The sequence below is a fragment of the Protobothrops mucrosquamatus genome, unplaced genomic scaffold, assembly GCF_001527695.2.
Source record: "Protobothrops mucrosquamatus isolate PMUCROS unplaced genomic scaffold, P.Mucros_1.0 scaffold32, whole genome shotgun sequence".
Lineage (NCBI taxonomy): Eukaryota > Metazoa > Chordata > Lepidosauria > Squamata > Viperidae > Protobothrops > Protobothrops mucrosquamatus.
Window position 1 is genome coordinate 52,124 of NW_015386416.1, and position 20,092 is coordinate 72,215.

Below are 20,092 nucleotides of genomic sequence, written 5' to 3' on the forward strand. Positions count from 1 at the left end.
AATGAAATTTCTGAGGAACAAAAAAGGACTGTAATTAAACCACTCATAATTTCAAAACCAACAGAAATGGATATAACAAGATCAACTAATCGAGAACTATGATAGCTTGGATAAGCATCTATCAACTACAAAGTTGGACATAACCGAGTCTGCTATTCAACAGATCCAAATGTTGAGACTTGAATCTTTAAAACAAGGGACTATTTACAAAGGAGTTATGTCTCTAAAACAGAAAAGGGGACGCTTTTGCTTGACCCAAATGATACTACAAGGCACAAAAAGAGACTTGTTCATTGATATAAAGGCGTTGCTATGGAAACTTGCCTGGCACAAAAAGAAATCTAGAATAAGATTTAAGAGTGTGATCCAAGGCTCTACATAACGGGTTTAAAAGGCTTATTAGATATGGATTGATTTATGGTTTAAGATAGTTAAATAAGATGTTGGATTGAACAAAAATTAATTAAAGATTTGAATTTAATAAGATGTTTGTTTGTGTATTAACATGTTTGTTGTGGATATAGTAATTTTGGGAGGGGGTTAAAGGAGTTTGATATAGATATTGAGGGATTGATAGATCATAAAGTATAATAGAATAGAAAGGTATTTTTTATTATTATTATTATTATTATTTTCTTTTTTGAACTAATATTCTTGTTATTAGAAATGATAGTTATTTTGTAATGAAAGAAGAATAAGAAAAAAGAAGAAATGATATTAATAAATGATTATTCATTATGTTAAGGAAAAAGGGAATGGAGAGACACTTGAAGTGTTAATTACGTATTTATAACAGCAAAGTGGAATATAACAATTGAAATAGTAAAGCTTAAACACAGGATTTGGATTTATTTAGATGAAATGTTATTGATGATTGTTTTGATTGACATAGTTGTATTGGAATACATTAATTTGAATATAATATATTATCTGAGGGAATAGAGAGGGGGTTTCTAACGATTTAATTTGAATTATATAAGTATGACTTTGCTTTCGGATAATTGATTACCCTGCCACCACGTTGATTCTTAAGCACTTGTTTGTAAAAAGAAAAAATTAATAAAACTTGTTTAAAAAGAAAAGAAAATACGTTGTTGTGTTGTGTCTTTTTAAATTTATTTTTAGCCTATTTTTCCTCTTAAGTCTGAGTCATTTACTGTTCCTTTGTTCTCCATTAATGAAATGCACATTCTCTTTTTTTTTCTATTTCTGCTGCTTTTTCTGCAGCTGCAGGAATTGTATCCAGGGAGGAAATAAAATGCTTGCTCATGTTATTTGTCCTATAACTGACATGATGCATTGTGTTTGTGTAAGAGGTTTGGGGCTGTATTCTTAAATATTGGCCAGATGCATTGAAGAATGAAGCTGCCGGAGAGCCTTAACATGCCTGACATGTAAAAACAAAACAAAACAAAAGTTTTTGTAGAGGCTGAGTTTCAAATGAGCCATATTTTGCATAGCCCCAAGGCTATGAAAAGATGATTTGGTGGGTGGATTTAATTATCTTTCTTCCCGGCGCTGATCCTGATGCTTCTGCTGAGCCCTGACAGTTCTATAGAAGGAAGGAAGGAAGGAAGGAAGGAAGGAAGGAAGGAAGGAAGGAAGGAAGGAAGGAAGGAAGGAAGGAAGGAAGGAAGGAAGGAAGGAAGGAAGGAAGATGGGAATGAGAAGGAGGGAGGGAAAAAGGAAGGAAGGACATCCCCCCCCGATGGTAACCGCAATGCTAATGCGGCCCTCAATGAAATTGAGTTTGACACCCCTGATATAAAAGGTTGTTAAGTGGTTTCACCATTGACTTTGCTTGTCAGAAGGTTGCAAAAGGGGATCACATGACTCTGGGACACTGTGACCTTCATAAATATGAATCAGTTGTCAAGCATCCGAATGTAAATCATGTGATCCTGGGGACGCTGAAACAGTGATAAGTGTGAAAAATGGTCATAAGTCACTTTTTTCAGTGCTGTTGTAACTTCAAACAGTCACTAAGCCAACTGTTGTAAGTCGAGGACTACCTGTACTTTATCACTTTTTCCTTTTCTTTTTTGGGGGTCAAGTTTTTGACACTTGCTAGGCAACTGGTAGTACTCGGATATTGCCATATCCTAAAAATGAAAAGGTTGAAAAGCCCTGCTGTAAAGAATGGTTGCTGGAATTGGGTATGTCTAGTTTAATGAAGAGAAGGACGAGGGGGGACATGATAGCAGTGTTCCAATATCTAAGGGGCTACCACAAAGAAGAGGGAGTCAAGCCATTCTCCAAAGCACCTGAAGGCAGGACAGGAAGCAACGGATGGAAACTAATCAAGGAAAGAAGCAAGGTAGAACGAAGGAGAAATTTCCTGACAGTTAGAACAATTAATCAGTGGAACAACCTGCCTCCAGAAGTTATGAATGCTCCAACTGGAAGTTTTTAAGACATTGGACAACCATTTGTCTGAAACGATATAGGGCTTCCTGCCTGAGCAAGGGGTTGGAATAGAAGACCTTCAAAGTCTGTTCCAACTTTGTAATTCTGTTATACTTTAAACTGAAAATGGAAAGTACTTTATGTAAAGACATTTATATCGAAGTATTTATGCACTGTGCCATTAAAATCTTCATTTATTGCATAAATAATATTTACTATGAAAATATCATTGTTTATTTAATAGATTTTTGGATAAGAGATATTGAAACAGATCTGAAAGTCACTATTTTTAATTATCTTGTAGACAGATAAAATTACACATGGAAGGCCCTGTTTGTCACTGTCTTGTCTTATTCAAACTGCCCTTTACAAAAGTCTCCCAGGCTTTGGTTTTATCCCCTATCTGAATAAAAACTGCAGAATATTTGACACTAATCTATGTCTGTGAGATTTTTGAGATGAAGGGAGGAATTCTTTATCTCGCTTTCACTGGGAAAAAAATTCTCTATCCTCATGGAGTTAAGCCCATGTAAATGACAAAAGATGCATGAGTACTTTGCCAGTCAAATTTCTCAATTTTATTGAATTTCCTAAGATTACATAAAGTTTATGAAGCTTATTCAACCAATCTTTGCTAAAATGTCAGAAATAATATGCAAAAGAAACAAAATATAGTTTTCTGCTTTCAGATAAGACATGTAGGCAAAAAGTGAGTAGGAACTAAAAGTGGAAAATAGAAAAATGAATCACCGTTCCTTTATCCCACCTAAGTGAAATCAATCATAACCAATTCCTTTCTTTTGGATTCAAAACATGCAGATGATCAATCAAATAATCTATCAGTATGGCATTTATTTTGATCTGAAAATAAACTGAGCACTACTGAGCAATCATTAAAACATACAGAAAAAAATGTGGTTCTATACAGCATTATTCTTTTTATTATTACCCCATTTGCCTTCCTAGAATAATGGATTTTAAAAAGAGGGACAGAAAGACCAAACGATAAATATACCTGCGATAAGAAAGGAGCCTTACCCGGATATAAGCATCTTGTTGGTGTTTGGCAAAGTACAACATGTTGTCCAGGGCTAGCATTCCTGGGGGAGTCTGAGTAAAATCCATTGCTGGGTTTACATGATTCTGCAAAACATAGAAAGGTAACATTAAAGAAAAGAAAGACACAGCAATACATAAGTGTGGGGTTTTTTTTGGCATTCATTATGCAAAAAAAAACTTTTTATTTTTTATTTTTACTTCTCTATAAACAGAAACAAACCAATATTAGGGGCAGGAGAGATGTAACAATTTTATCTTATGTTTTTCTCATACTTATATCTGTTTCCTTTCTTTCAGTTCATGTGGTTAAACAAAAATGTGTTAGCTTACTCTGTACTTCTCTAATTGTCAAAAAAAATATTGATGATTTTAAAAGGCCAGCAACTAGTACAATCCTCACAGACTTAATATGGAATAGTTTATGAGATCGACAGAATTCTCTGCCATTACTTACTGGCAGGTAAAAGTTCCACCTATACTCAAATTAGGTCTCATTTCTCTTAGGGAGACTTGAGACTTGATAGACAACTACAGGTTTAGTTAACCTCCAAACCTGGTTCCAAGAGTTCCATGCCTCCCTGATTCATCTGGGAGGTGTGGAACTTTTATCAGGTAAAGCAGGGAGATGTTCCTGTAGAACACCTGATTCATGGAGGAGTATTACCCAATAAAACCCACAATGCTATCTTGCTTTATCATTGAATTTCCTTTCCACAGTTCAAACTCAGGGCCTGAAACCAAAGAATGCTCAACCAGATAGTACTATTTATTCACAAAGGATAGAAATAAGATCAATCCACCCAGCAGATAAGCCCTGAGAGTACCCAGCAAAAATCTCCATTTAAATTAAGCTATTCTCCATTTTCCAAAATAGTCAACTAATCAGCAAGTATAGTGGAGGTAGGAGAGGATATTAATGGATCTTCTGTTTTCTCATAAGTCCCCCTCTGCTACAGAGAAAAGTGAAGAATCTATTTTGAAATGTTGAAACATTGCACTTTTTCACAACAGTAGTACAGCAGAACTTTTAAAAGCCTAAGAAACCAGCAGCAGACAAAGAATTTTCTTCTCCACTGCCATGAATGTTTCTCTTGCCATCACATCTCCAGGCTGAAAGGAGAAGGTTCTTAACTCAGGGTCTCTGGTCATGTGGATCAGTTCTTCTGCCTCTTGTCCCTCCACTCTTCATGTCCACACTCATGAGTTCTAAGGGACTGAGTAACAGGAGACACAGGTTTAAAAGAAATGGACGTCCCCACTGCCCAACGCAGAAAAGCTCTAATCAGGAACCACCAGGGAGGGGTCATGACTGCAACAGCACAAATGATCTATTAAGAACTCAGCAGTCACTGGGAGTGTCATCACCAGTATAGTTGAGAAAACTACAGGTAACAGGTGCCATGAACTGTGACATAAAAGAGAGGGGGAAAAAACTGCTTCAACATTGGAATACCTGAAGACAAATATATGATGTCTCTGCAGTGATCTTGTGATGAGAAAAACTAATTTGATGAAGATTCATTAGTAGGGTGGAAGGGAAGGGTTACTGACAAGCTTCAAAATTTCATATTTGGTTTCAGCAGGTATTATTTCTTTGCTTGCCAATAGACACAGATGGGGAGGTATGACTGGAATTTGTAGTAGCTAGTGTGGGAGACAAGGTCATGCTAGAAGGTTGCTAGGAAACAGAGTTTTCTCATAACAATTATCTGGTGCTTAATTGGGGAATGTGACCTGCATTGTCAGGAGGGAAAGGGAGTTGCTATACTTTTAATATACTGCTTTAGCACTAATTTAATTAAAGCTGACTTGAAATCCATTAGTGCGGGTATGCTATTCTTAAATAAATCTGGCATTAGAGATCGCAATGTCTCAGGTGTGCTTGTTTTGCTGGAATCATCAGCCGGAACTATGACACTACGTTAGCTCTAATTAAAAATGAAAATCAATTAAGGGATCCTGAGCCCTTACACCCTATCCAGCCACCTCTGAAGGGGCTGTGAAGACTCAGGGGAAAATGTCTGAAAGGAGGAAGAGGAAAATTTCAGAACGGAAAGGACCGGTGGGCTGGAGGCATTTGACAAGAGGCAGCAGTCAGTCAGTCAAGCAGCCATGGAAGAGATTGTGCAACCTGGAAGTGCAGGGATGGGAGCCGGAATCAGATTCCCTGAACAAGGTCTAGCCAACTTGTGGCAGTCGCGCCGAACCTGTTGCCTTGATCCAACCCAAGGTCAGTGACTACTACAACCGGGGGGTTGGCCAGCCCCCAGAGGGACATTCCTCCTCATTCGGGTGCAAGCCTAGGGCTCAGAGCTGCTGGTCCTCAGCCAACAACCAGCCAACTGCCCAGAATGGCTGGCTAGCTGATGCTGCAACCGCAGATGCCAGCTACCCAGCCTGGGCCTTTCCCCTATGCAGGGGGATAGACTCCAGAGCCTTGGTCTCACCCAGAGCCCAGTAACCTCTACTGCTAAAAGTGACTTTGACGGAACCCCAGAGAAGCTGGCCTTCTTCCTGAACCAGGTGTGGTCATATCTGCAATGGTTTGGCCAGATGTATCCTGATGATGAGGCTTGCGTGGAGGTTATTGTTGTGAACCTTGAGGGAGAAGCCACGGAATGGGTGGTTACCCTACACCAGGGGTGTCAAACTGCCGGCCCGCTGGCTGGTTTCTTCATACCGGAGCCACACCCCCCCATTGCCGGCAATAGCAAAAAAGCTCCGATACGTTGTGCGACATCACGTGATGTCGCGAATTTGACATGTCTGCCCTACACGATGAGGGAGCTCCCGAGCTAAGGGATCCAAACGTGTTCCTGGGAGAGCTCAGAGCCCGATTCGACATCCCATACAAACCTGATGAGCTGAGGCTGAAGTCCGAACTGCCAGGCAGGGGAACAGACCCATAGCGGAATACATCAGAGAATTCAGGAAGATCGCAGGGAGGCTGCAGCATTGGCCAGAGCGACTCCTGACTCAGTACTTCCAAGAGGGGTTGAACAGTGACCTGTTCCACTTGTGACTAGCCCGAGGGATCGCAGACCAGCTCAACAACTGGTATCAACTGGTATCAACTGTGGAGCTAGATCAGATGGAGTGCAAGGGCTGCAAGAGATTCGAGCCACACCCAAAGAAAAGCCAAGAGAAGCACACACAAGGGAGAAAGCAGCTAGTGATGGCTTCTCTTGCCTCTGCTGAAGCTTTGAGTCATACCCTCATCCTGTGCTTCCACTGCAGCAAAGAGGGCCATCAGGCAGTGGTGTGCCCGGCACCAACACCTAGAGATGGCCCCACTGCTCCTCCCTGTCCGAAGCCTAAGAAGCCACCAAGGAGGGAGAAAGAGAAGTTGCAAGAGGCAGCCCAGATCAATGAGGTCTCCCCCTGAAAGCGATGGAGAGGGAACCCCCAATCAAATAGGAGCCACGAATGACCCTCTATGACAGCAGACAATGAGGGAGAAAATGGCCCAACAGTGAGTGGACCAGTCAATCATTTCGCACCTAAAGTGAACATTGCAGCACCCCGCTCAGGAGCAAAGGGGGTGGTGAAAGCACTTATATACTCAGATAGCACCCGATGCTTGATTAGCCAGCCCATGGTACAAAGTTAGGACTGCATGTGAGAATGGTTAGGAAGCCCGTGAAATTTGAAAGTTGATGACACTTTGGTGGAGGACAAGGCCACCTCCTATTTAGCTGATGCAACTGATGCAACTGATTTTGGGGGGCCACCAAGAGAATGTTCAATTTCTGATCTCCCCAAAAATGGCTGAAGAGATGATCTTAGAACTGGCTTGGCTTGTAAAATCATGGTTCTGACAGATGAAACTCTTCAAAGAACTTCGAGGCATTGTTTACCTTAAAGAATCTTTATTAGAGAAGCATAGCATCAGCACTAACATAATCAAAGCTAAAAACTGAATTTCCCTCCCCTGAGCACATCTCTTATTTCAAGCTCTGAATTCACACACTAGTACAATATTATTATGTCTAAATAACTCCCATCACATTCCTCTTCCTCCCCCAGCATCATCTAATTCTGAGAGTAAAGCATAAGAAAGAAAAAGGTTGCATCTTCATATGTTGTGAAAGCAAGAACATCCAATGTTAGCAGTGTTGACATCCGGCCCCCCTTACAAAAAGGACAGATCCTCTAGCGTAAACAAAAACATATGTTAGGGACTGTTTCTCAGTTTGTTAGGGTGTTTCTTATGGAACCTTTTGATGAGTCTGTCGGCTTTCATATTGCTAGATTTCACCCAAATGGCTTCAGACAGTGAGTATCCCTTCCAATGTACTAGGTACTGCAATTTCCCTTTAAAAATTCTAGAATCAAGATATGCTTTACTTCATAGTGAGTTTGACCCGCCACTATGAGGGGTCCAGGTACCTTCTTAGGGGGAGGTCTTAAAGTGGATTCTCGCAAAGATTTCAACAAGCTGCAAAGGAAGACATGGTGAATTCTCCCTAAAAGCCTAGAGAGTTTTAATTCTACTCTGACCGGGTTGAAGATTCTTATGATGGGGAAAGGCCCAAAGAATATATATTGACAGCAGTGAGAATAGCATTTGCTCAATATTGGAAAAATGATAATTTACCAACTGAAGAGATCCTAATTAAGAAAATTTTAGAATGTGCAGAAATGGACAGATTAACTTTAGAGATTAAAGAGAAAGAAGACTCAGTTTATTTCAAAACATGGGATAATTTTTACCAATGGTTAGCAAAACGAACTAGTGAGAAATGAATGTGATATTTATCGTGAATATATACTAGTAAGATGAATGATATGTATTGACTAACTGATACTGTTTATGATTATCATTTCTCATATTCATTATAGCTATTTACTATTATATTAATTAGTGTTACTGAACATATGTTACCTGGACAATAGTCTGTTTGCTAAAGCTTGAAAATGTTAATGGGGCAACCCCATTGTTGTTCCCATCCCTCTCATAATCCTAACCCTGATCCCCACCCCGAACCCAACTCCCATATTGACCTCACCCCTTCCCCAACCTTATAAAACTTAATAAAGCTTTATTTTAAAAAAAGACGGAGGGCTTCTGGCAAGTACAATTTCTCCCCCTTGTAAGCCAAACCATCCTTGCATGTTAGGGAGATTTGATTGTCCTTGAACCATTGATTGGTGAGGAGCTCTTGTTTTATTTTCTTTGCCCCAGGGTCATCACGATTAGGGGCCCTGCGAGGCGTGAGTTGAGCAGCAGTTTGTGGATTGGAGATAATTGCCTTACTAATCTCTTCGCGCTGGCTTTTGTATTGGGGCAGTCTGGATAGAGCATCAGCTAGGAAATTTTTTCCTCCCGGAATGTACTTTAGAATGAAGTTGAAACGATTAAAGTATTGTGCCCAGTGCATCTGTTTCGGGGACAATTTGTGGGGAGTTTTCAATGCTTCTAGATTTTTGTGATCTGTCCATACTTCAAAAGGCACCTTGCTCCCTTCTAGATAGTGTCGCCAGTTTAATAGAGCCCATATGATTGCGAAAGCCTCCTTCTCCCAGATTGCCCACCTCCTTTCACTCTCAGTAAATTTTTTCGCAGGGTTGCAAGGCTCCACTATGATTCCTTTGCAGCAATATAGCTCCGACGGCCATGTCGCTGGCTTTGCCTTGAATTACAAAGGGCTCCCCTGGGCAGGGGTGCTTTTGGACCGGCTCAACAGCAAATAGTCTTTTTAGATTCTCAAAAGCGTTTTGATAGCCCATAGTCCATGCTAGTGGTTGGCCCTGTCACGGTTTCCCTCCTCCTTTACCTGTTTTGAGTAGTTCTGTAAGGAGTAGGGCCATCTCAGCAACAGAGCGGATGAATTGATGGTAGAAGTTGGCAAAACCTAGGAAGCTCTGGAGCTGTTTGCGAGTCTTTGGGGGCTGCCATTCAATTACAGCTTTCACTCTGGCTGGGTCTATTTCAATGCCCTCATTGGAAATTCTATAGCCAAGATAATCCAACCAGGTCTGGTGAAATTCATTTTGACAGTTTGACATAAAACTTGGCATTCAATAGTTTCTTTAACACTTCTCTCACCAGCTTTATATGATCAGTCATATTTGTGCTGTATATCAGGATGTCATCAAGATATAACAGAACCCCTTTGTATACATGATCATGTAGGAACTCATTAATAAACTGCATGAATACAGCTGGGGGCCCCTGTAGTCCAAATGGCATGACTTTGAACTGATAGCTCCCCATGGGGCAGTTGATGGCAGTTTTCCACTCGTCTCCCTCCTTTATTCTCACCCAGTAATATGCCTCTCTCTGGTCTAATTTAGTGAAGACACTCCCCTTAGCCAGGTGGGCTAGTAAGTCCTTAAAGAGGTGGAGGGGGTATTTATTTTCCACACTCACAGCGTTGAGACCCTTATAGTCTACGCAGAGACAAAGAGACCCATCTTTTTTTTCTTTAAACAACACAGGGGCTCCCACTGCAGACTTCGCCCGTTCAATGAATCCTCTCGCTAGATTTTTATCCACGTATTGCTGCATCTCCTCCATTTCGAGGGGGGACATAGCGTACATTCTCGGTCATGGGAGTTTGGCTTTCGGCAACAGATCGATAGAGCAATCATTGGGCTGGTGAGGACACAGTGCATCACATTCTTTCTCACTAAATGCCTCCGCTAGGTCCCAGTACTCGCTTTGGATGAGTGGCTCGCCTGGTGGCGGTGAGGCAGCTATGTGCATTTACTCATTAAGCGGGCTAAAGTTTCCTGTAACGTCTGTTGAATCAATGGGGGTTTTTTTGGCCCTATAGGTAGCCTCACAGTTCTCATTCCTTTCTCCCACCAGATAAATGGCTTCCATTTGTCCAATCAGGCTAATCCTAGGATCACAGCCTCAGTCATTTTGGACCCACCAGGAAGCTAATAAAATCCCACTGCTCACCTATTTCCAGGCATAGGGGCCAAGTTAATTGCGTGACTAAAGTCCCTCCCATCAGGGAGCCATCGGCTTGCTTACACCTCATGGGTTTGGACAGAAGTTTTGCTCGTATGCCCATTTTCATGGCAAATGGCAAGCTAATGACGCATTGGGAGCATCCAGAATCAATTAGCACTTTTAAATCCACCTGTGCTCCCGACTTAGGGATTATGAGTTTGGCAGGTAGTGAGAAAGGTGGGACGTATCGGCTCACCATAAGGTCGTTCTCTCCTTCGTCATCACTGTCAAAAGAGGGTAGAGTGGGGGCAGGTCCAGCCTGAGTCCCGGCGTCCTCCTGTTTGGGAGATGTGATTTGGGTAACGGATTCCTGTGTGATCTGGTTGGATTTCTCTCTCGTTGGCTGCTGGGCTGGTCTCTTTCTCACTGCTGGTCCTGGTCTATTCTGCTTTTGGGGGTAGGGGACTGGGCAATTCGCTGCTCGATGTCCCTGCTGTCCGCATCGGAAGCACTTGATCGGTGGGCAGGTAGTTGGCTTGGGTCTTTCATCAGTCACAGCAGTTTGAGGTTTTCAGGGGTGGTAATTGCTCTGGCCTCTGCTCGACTTCAGGTGGGGGAGGTTTCTTGTAGCAGGCGAGCTGAACATCTAATCTGACCACTGCTTGGTACCACTCTTGCAGTTGGTCAGGTACTTCTCGATAGATGCATGCCTGAGAGTGGTGGACTAGGGACTGCTCAGACTACCTCTCTATGCGACCAGCTATCTTGCGAAACTCTCGTACATACTCCAAAGCAGGCTTGCCAGCCTGTTTTATCTTGTGGATCTGTTCTTTTGCTTTGAGGGCAATGGATGGGTCCTCAAATCTTGTCCTCAGTCCTAGGAAGAAGAGGTGGGGGTCCTCCAATTCGGGGGCTTGCTCATTGCATAAATTATTCAGCCATTCGGACACCTCTCCCTCTAAGCTGGACGCAATCACATCAACCATAGTGGCTGGGTCCAGGTAGAGATAGGTACAGCGGTTCAAATGAGAGCGCACTTGGTTGAGAAAAAAAATCAGCTTCTCTGAGTCCCCATTGAAGGTTGTTCTAAAAGGTGGAGCAATCAATGGCTGCTGGGGTCCCCACCGTGGCTGTTGCACCCCCAGCTGCTGCTAGGGCCCCCTCCCTAGTTGCTGCTGCGTTCCCGGGGGTGGCATGTTTGGGGGCTGTTGCCATTCCCCCTGCTGTTGGTCTTCTGGGAGCTGGGGCATCCTCATCTGCTGTAGGGCCCCCTGCGGCCTTGGAGAGGGTTGTTGCTGGATCTCCATCATCTGCACCCCCCCCAGTGGTTCCTGTATGTTAGGGGGTGGCAACCATCCCCCTTGCTGCAGCCATCATCCCACCGGTTGCTTGTCTTCTGGCCTCTGCATCACTCCCAGTTGTTGCAAGGCCTCTATTAGCTGCTGCAGGCTCAGAGATTGCTGATTTCCCACCTGCAGGGGCTGCTCTATTCCCCATTGCTGTAGGGGGTCCAGATTGGGTGATCAATATGCACACCGGTCTGGGGATTGGTTGTCCCGGCAACTGCCCATGCCCTCACATTATCGGTGGTGGTCGAGGTTTCTGAAGGGGTGGGGACTGGAGCTGTCTCTTTCTGTGGGGCTGGAGGCCTTGGTAGGGGCCTTCTGGGACAGGAAGCTGCCTGATCTGTGAAGGAAGGGCTGGGTGTTCCTCTCAGCTTCTCCACTGACTGACTACTAGCTGTAGACAGGTATTTCCACTCACCCGAGTCCTCAGTGGCAGATAACCTGATAGTTCTCCCCAGCTGGGAGGTTTGAAAAAAACTTCCTCTCCACTGGTGTGCTGGCTGTCGCTCTCTCCCCCCTGGGGTAGCAGCTGCTGCCGGGGTACTGGCTTCAGGCATTTTCTCTTTGTCCATGATGAAATCTTCCTCGAATCTTTGTCAGTTTATCCCTCAATTCTAGGGACAGCGACTGGGGCTCGGGACCCCTAGATAGTTAGGAAAGTTGAAGATTTTGGCTTAATGTTATGGTTCTGACAGATGAAACTCTTCAATTCTTACCTTAAAGAATCTTTATTTGAGCAGCACAGCATCGGCAAATACATAAGCGAAGCCAAAATCTGGATTTCCCTCCCCTTAGCACATACTATCAAACACAATTCCCTCCTCTAATTAACAGTCATAAATCACATTCTCCAATTAGTTTGAAATGCAGGCTTTCCCTCCTGTTCTCCAACCCGCCAATTCTTATCATCTCTTACTTCAAGCTGTGAATTCACACACTAGTACAATATTGTTATATCTAACTAACTCCCATCACATTCCTCCTCCCCCCAGCATCATCTAAATTTAAGAGTAAAGCATAAGAAAGAAAAAGCATGCATCTTCATATGTTGTCAAGGCAAGAACATCCAATGTTAGCAGCGTTGACATCTAAAACACTGAGACCCAGAGGAACCTTTTGTGATTCAGGCAGATGCTAGCAATGTAGCAGTGGGGGAAGTCCTCCTTCAGCAGAATAAGGAGGAAAACTAGCAACCATCTACATACACGTCTCATTGGTGGGCTTTGTGGAAGAAAGAGGCTTTTGCGGTATGGTGGGCAGTATTAACATGGAGGCAATTCTTTGAGGGGAGTAAAGCCCAATTTGAGATATGGACTGAGCATAAAAATCTAGAAGCCTGAAGACCCACTGTAAGCTCTCACCCAAACAAGTCCGATGGGCGCAATACTTCAACAATTTGATTTTGAGTTAAAGTACATCCCGAGGGGAAGAATTTCTTGCCAATGCCTTATCCTGCATGCCTCAGTACAAGAGCACCTGGGAGGAGGTGGTGAGTTCCATCATCCCCACCAAGCAACAAGCGGCACAGGCTATGACCAGGTGGCAGGAGAAGAGGAGGAACTCACCCCCACGGATGCATTTGCCCAACAACTGGGCTATCGACCAATGCGTGATTTGTGGTTCATCAAAGAGAACTGACCATGAGGGACAGGTTGGCATGGAAGGGAGGCAAACTGTATGTCCCCAACACTCTACGAATGCAAATCCTGCAGCACAGTCATGACGCTAAGCAGGCTGGGATGTTTAAAAACTCTGCACCTTGCTAACTGTCAGTTCTGGTGGTCAAGGATAAAAAAAGACATTGAGAGTTATGTGAAAAGCTGCACAGTTTGCACAGCCAGCAAAAGACTGCCGGGGAAGAGCCCAAGGCTATTGTAGCAGGTTGCTGACCCAGCCAGACACTGGGAGGAGATAACCATGGACTATCGTGAAACTACCTGAAAGAGGGGGGAGCACTGTGATTTCGACTGTGGTAGACCTGTTCTCCAAACAAGCTCATTTTATAGCATGTGCTGGGCTCCCTTCAGCCCAGAAGCTAGCAAGAATGTTTGTAAAGCAGATATACTGACTGCACGGAGTGCCTAAGCACATCATTTCAGACCATGGGGTCCAATTTACTGCTAAGTTATGGAGGGAGTTTGTGAGGTTGATTGGATCCTCCAAGCGGCTTAGTTTATCTTTTCATCTGAGTATGAATGGAGCCGTAGAACAAGATAACCCAATGGTGGAACAGTACCTATGTTGCTATATCAACTACCAGCAAATGAATTGGGCAGAACTTTTGCCATTTGCGGAGGTGGCATATAACAATGCTGTACACAGCAGCACCAGTTTCACTCCATTTATCCTTGGGTATCTTAACTGAGTGGGTAGATTCATTCCAAAATGTTTCGAGTGATGCAAAGTAAACTTTAGCCAAAACAACGGAGAGGCAGAAGAAACAGGCAGACAAAAAGCGAGCTCCCCAAGGGATGTTCCATATAGAGGATAAAGTGTATCTATCTACTAAATACATCAAGTTGAAACAAACTTGCAAAAGCTCAGTCCAAAGTACATAGGCCTCTTCCCTATTGTGAAAATCATAAACCCGGTGACAGTAGAGCTCAAACTGCCTAAATTACAGGGTAAAGTACACCCAGTATTCCACTGCAGCCTACTGAAACTGTTTCCTGACTCTACAATGAGATCAGGGGGAATGGCAATCCCTGATCCAGTAATAGTGGGGGGAGAGACACACTATGAAGTCAAATGAATTTTAGACTCCAGAATCCACAAAGAGAAGTTACAGTACCTAATTCAATGGAAAGGTTATCTGATGTCAGAGGCTAGATGGATAAAAGCTCAAAATGTGAGAGCAATTGGTAGAGCAATTCCATAATAAGTACCCCAGAAGCCAGGACTCTTGCAAGAGAAGTAATGTGTATATAATGGCTTCAGGGTTCTCCTGGGCTTTAGAGGGGTCAGCCTGTCAAGCTTCAAAATTTCATATTTAGCTTCAGCAAGTATCCCCAGAAGCTGGGACCATTGCAAGAGAAGTAATGTATATATAATGGTTTCAAGATTCTCCCGGGTTTTAGGGAGGGTCAGCCTGTCAAGCTTCAAAATTTCATATTTGGTTTCAGCAGGTATTATTTCTTCACTTGCCAACATAAACTGATGGGGAGGTATGATTGGAATTTGTAGTAGTGAGTGTGGGAAACAAGATCATGCTAGAAGGTTGCTTAAAAAAGAAGGCGTTTCCTCAAAACAATTATCTGGTGCTTAATTGGGGAATATGACCTGCACTGTCAAGGGGGAAAAGGAGTTGCTATACTTTTAATATACTGCATTTGCGTCAATTTAATTAGAGCTGACTTCATATCCATTAGTGCCGGTATGCTATTCTCAAATAAATTTGGCATTAGAGATTGCAATGTCTCAGGTGTTCTTGTTTTGTTGGGATCATCAGCTGGAACTATGACAGTTACATTGTTCTAAAATATTATTTATTGACAGAATAATAATTTGTACCAATGTGCTCCTGGCAAAGCATGAGAGGCATAACAAAGATATTGCAAAGTATTTTTGCAATAACAACTTTGCAGCAATTGCTCTAAAGTAGGGAAAAGAATTTTTGCACAAGATGTGAAAAACAGGTGAACCATTTGGAATGTTATATTATTAAGTCCCTATTCTGATTGCAATTTATAAACCAAATTTTAGAGAAATATATGAAATTCTCATAGCCAACTTTCTCAGGATTGTGCTAAAGTAAATATTTATTTACTGCATATTTATTAACTATTTATGTGGTCTTTGAAAATGCAAAAAACAAAACTGTTTTCCAGTTTTCCACTGAATTCTAGAAGGAACTGAATATAACTTTCAAATACAGTAGCAAAATTAAATTACAAATATTAATAATGCAAGCACATCCTCATTTAATTTTTTTGCCAATAATCATAATATTCAGTACCACACTTATTCCAGTTGAAGAGGAGTTGATTGTGATATAGTCATGCAATGAACATTTTTCTATAATATCAATTATAATAAATGTAAGGTCAAAGAGTGAATGCATTAAAGAAATATAGGACTGCCCAATTATATTTTAAGGAAAGTCGCATCATCTAGGAAAAATAATTTAAAAATCTGGACATAGATATCACTGAAGTGATAATTCAACTGATAAAAGCTTTTTTACTTCTACAGAATATTTTTTGGGGGAATAATTCATTCCAAACTAAGAAATAATTTGGGAATTAAGGACTGATTTTATCACTTACCCAGCAATTAAAGTTTCTTATGCTACCATTCTAAAATATTTTATTTAAAAAAAGTGTATAAATATATGTTAAATCAATATTGTTGTTGTTATTATTATTATTAATAATAATAATAATAATAATAATAATAATAATAATAATAAGTTGGAAGGGACCTTGGAGGTCATCTAGTCCAACCCCCTGCTCAGGCAGGAAACCCTATACCATTTGCTAACATTCTATTTTATATAAAGTATTCTTATTGATTGATGGATATTTCATATTGTCCATCTCTCTCAAAGAGGTTTTTTTTTACATTATTTTGAAAGAAAGCTTGCCAGAGCAAAGATTATGAGTATGAGATGAGATTTGATCATACTAGCACTGTGACAAAAATATCATAATACTTAATTGCTAAAATGATTTCAGGTCATAATAAAGTTTACAAATATGTATTTATTTGTTTTATACTAAAATCATAATCCCATTTTTGTTGAAAATATGCCTAAAAATTGGAGGAAGTCACTTTATATGGAATATACTTTCTTTAAAAGTCCACCTATGGAACACTGAAGAATATCATGAGTATTATGAAATAAGAAATGAATGTTTTTATTGGCAATGATAATAAAATTTTCCTCACTTACACATAACTAAACTATTAAATTGTGTTTTTCAATTAGCAATTTAAACCATGTTTTAAACTGTTTTAAAGCAAATCCTTTCATCAGAAAGAATTGAATTCAGACCTTAAGTGGAAGAAATCTAGCACTGAAAACTGATACGATACAGAACAAATAACGCAAAAATTATCTTGAATACTGGAAGTATGTGCATTTAATTTTAACTGAAATTATTTAATTAATATATATATAACTGGCTACTAGATTTTAGAGGTTGGCTTGTAGATCTATAGGTGCCAATATAATCTATTATATCACATTACCACTTATCTCTAGAAGTTACATAAACAGTACTATAGGAAGTCAGCAACCTCCCGCCCCCCCCAGGAAAGAAATATTTTGGGGAATATTAAAAGAGGCAGGATAGAATATTTATTGTCTAATCCCTAGAGACAAGAATTTTAAATTCTGTTAGGAAAAAAATGTTAAAATAAACCATAAAAAGATAAACACCTTCACCCTAATTTGCTTGGCCAGCAAAACAAGGTGAAGAGAACTGTGTTCTTTTTTTTTTCCTCCCTATGACTTAAAAACAGCCCAAAGTTGTCAGGAGGAAATGTTTTAAATTCATTTAGAGGAAAAGTTTAATTTTTGCATTTACTGTATGTGTTGTAAGTGGATTTCATCTGTTTCTTCAACAACTACAGTATTCATGTCTTTTCAAACCCTGCTTGCAAGCTATCCACCCTATTCCATCGCTCTATCTCTTATTCTCTGCTCTCCATTCCTTATGTCAGACCAATAATGCCTCTTCTAGGAGGGTCACCCACAAAGGAGGGGGGGAAGGTGGTCCTGTTCTCCTATCTTTCAGCCCTGCACAGATGACTCCACAACTTTTGGAAATAGAGCACACTGACCCAGACGTTGCCTCCAGAGAAGACCCTCCATTCATTTGAGCCAGGGAATTGGATTCGGATCCGGTCATCTACTAGAAAGTCACCACTGCAACCAGAGTGGAACAGACCTTCCCAGGTCCTACTGATCAACCAAACGCTTGTGAAAGTTGCAAAAAAAAAAAAAAAAGACTTCTGGATCCATTGGCCCCCATGTAAAGCTTCAGAAGACAACTGGAAAGACTATGGGGGGAGGAAGGAAACTCATTATAAAGTTTTTTTTCTTTGCTCATTTACTTTGCAGTTAACCAGTTAAATAGATTCATGGAGGGATGGCATTTGGGAGTGGTTGGCTCAGCAAATCCTGAACATCTCAGACTTCTGTCTGGTGGGAGAGAAATCTGTCAAGGATGTTTGTACCACCTGTTTTATAGAAGTAGCTGCACGCACACACGCGCGCACACACACACATACTATTCAGAACTACACTGAGGCTATCCCCTTCACCTACCTCCATGTAAAGCTCCTCTAGGCTGGTTCTTGCTCTGTGGCACTAAGGCCTATGCATGCATACCTTCCTGCCAATTCCATTGGGGGTAGGGGAGCATTCCCTCACTGAAAAGATAGCAGAAAAGAGATCTCCAAACCCCAAGCCCTGATTGTGACTCACAAATGATGCTGCCCAGTAAGGCTGAATATGTTGCACTTGTAGTATCATTAGTGGGAGTCCTAGGGCTCGCTTTGTGAAATTACTGGAAAAGAAAAAAAGGTTGTTTTTTTAAACTTTGTGTAGCGCACAGTTCTAGCACTGACAGAAGTAATTTTTACATGCTGAAACTCATTTGCCAGATTCCCTGAGTCCTGAAAAACATTTCATAATCACGAATCACAAAGAAGAGAGGGAACAAAAGTAATGAATGGAAACTTATGAAAGAGAGATTCAAGCTAGAACTAAGAAGAAATCTCCTGATGGTGAGAACAATTAATCATTGGAATGGCTTGCCTTCAGAAATTGTGGATGCTCCAATACTGGAGGTCTTTAAGAAGAGACTGGACAGCTATTGTTCGGAATGTTATAGGATCTCCTGCATGGCCAAGGGGTTGGACTAGAAGACCTCCAAGCCTTCCAACTTGGTTATTCTGTATTGTGTATTTCAAGGAATCTTCCAGAATAAAAAAAATATTGAGAATGGCTGTTTTATATCATTGCCATCTATTTTGCTAAGGCACCAAAGTAGTTGCTGTTTCTTACAAGTATATTTTTATTTTTACTTTGTCAACTATATCCTGGGTACAGTACCCTACATAGCAGCAGCCAGCTTTTTTTAAATAGCTTTTGGAGATAGAAATATCTGTTATGTAATGAACTATATAAGAAAATCTTTATTATCTAGCACATTTTTCCTGGATTATTTTTAAGAGGGTTTTTAAAGTGAATTTCTATATTCATCTATTTGTGATATTTGGATGCCAACTATCAATACAGTAACTACATTCTACATTCTATATTGTTCTCTTACTTGACTTTTTCTTAAGCAAGAATCCTAAACAAAACACGAACACTCAATCTATGACTCATGTAGAAATTGAAATATCAGGATGGTCTTAAAGGGCAGCCCAATACAGTATAGAACAAATTATAATAATCTGAGTAAGGTATGATTAAGTTTGTCATTTAAGTCAATGACTAAATGTTGTAGGTATACAATTGATATGCAGGCAAAGCTGGACATAGGCCTTTCCAGTCATAGACTCTGCCTGTTCTTCTAGCTCCTCCCTCAAGAAAGCTACAACCTAATCAAAATACATTTTTATATAACCAAATCCCAACCTCTCACCCCTGACCTTACTTTATTATTTGGTGAAAAGTCCCCCCCCCACATGCCTAGAGAAGCCTCTTTCCTGATTTTGTTGCCCTGATAGGTCTGGAGGTGCAAGTGGGTCAAGAGTTCCTGCAAGCCCTACTGAATCTCTGCATCAACCATGCAATGAAGTGCTTGAATTTGTATGAGTTGTGATAGTCAGATGAGAGAAGACTTCACCTCTAAAAATCTAGCAGGGCACTGAGATCAACTATGAGGGTGAATCTGTGAGTTACTGGAAGGAAGGAAGGAATTAAAATCTCAATAATAGAAGAAAAAGTTAATTAAAGAAAAAATTAATTAAAAGTTTGATTGGTTTAAATACTTAAAGTAGCATCCTAATTGTTGATTTAGGAAGGAACATCATTATCACTATTCCTTCTACAATACTTCTCGCTCTATCTTGACTTTGTAATGAATAGTTCTCATACCATTTTTCACTGAAAGTTTCATCACTGTTCTAGCTTAGAACAGGAAGAAAAAATATAGATACCTTAAGAATTTAGCTGTTAAAGCAATATTGCTAAAAACTCACTGCACTAACCCATGTAATTTGGCAGAGCTCATGTCCTTAAACATGACATACTAGAAACTTATTTTCCAGCTTTTTTTAAAACAACTCTTTTCTCCTATGTAAATATCTGTTTATATAATTATTTTCATTAGAGAATTGAACAATTATATTAGGATAGATGAAAAAAAAATCCTATGCTGAACTTGCATCTTACTTCTCTAGATTGATTAGCAGCTTTCTA

General features: G+C 40.8%; 1 protein-coding gene across 1 annotated transcript in view; it reads right to left on the reverse strand.

The window, feature by feature from the left end:
* The window catches only part of ELMO1 (engulfment and cell motility 1), a 201,599-nt gene that overhangs the window by 32,498 nt on the left and 149,009 nt on the right, over positions 1–20,092 (reverse strand). Inside the window, exon 14 of the mRNA XM_015811166.1 lies at positions 3,445–3,549. Coding sequence (XP_015666652.1) covers positions 3,445–3,549 — 105 coding nt within the window. The remainder of the gene's footprint in view (positions 1–3,444; positions 3,550–20,092) is intronic.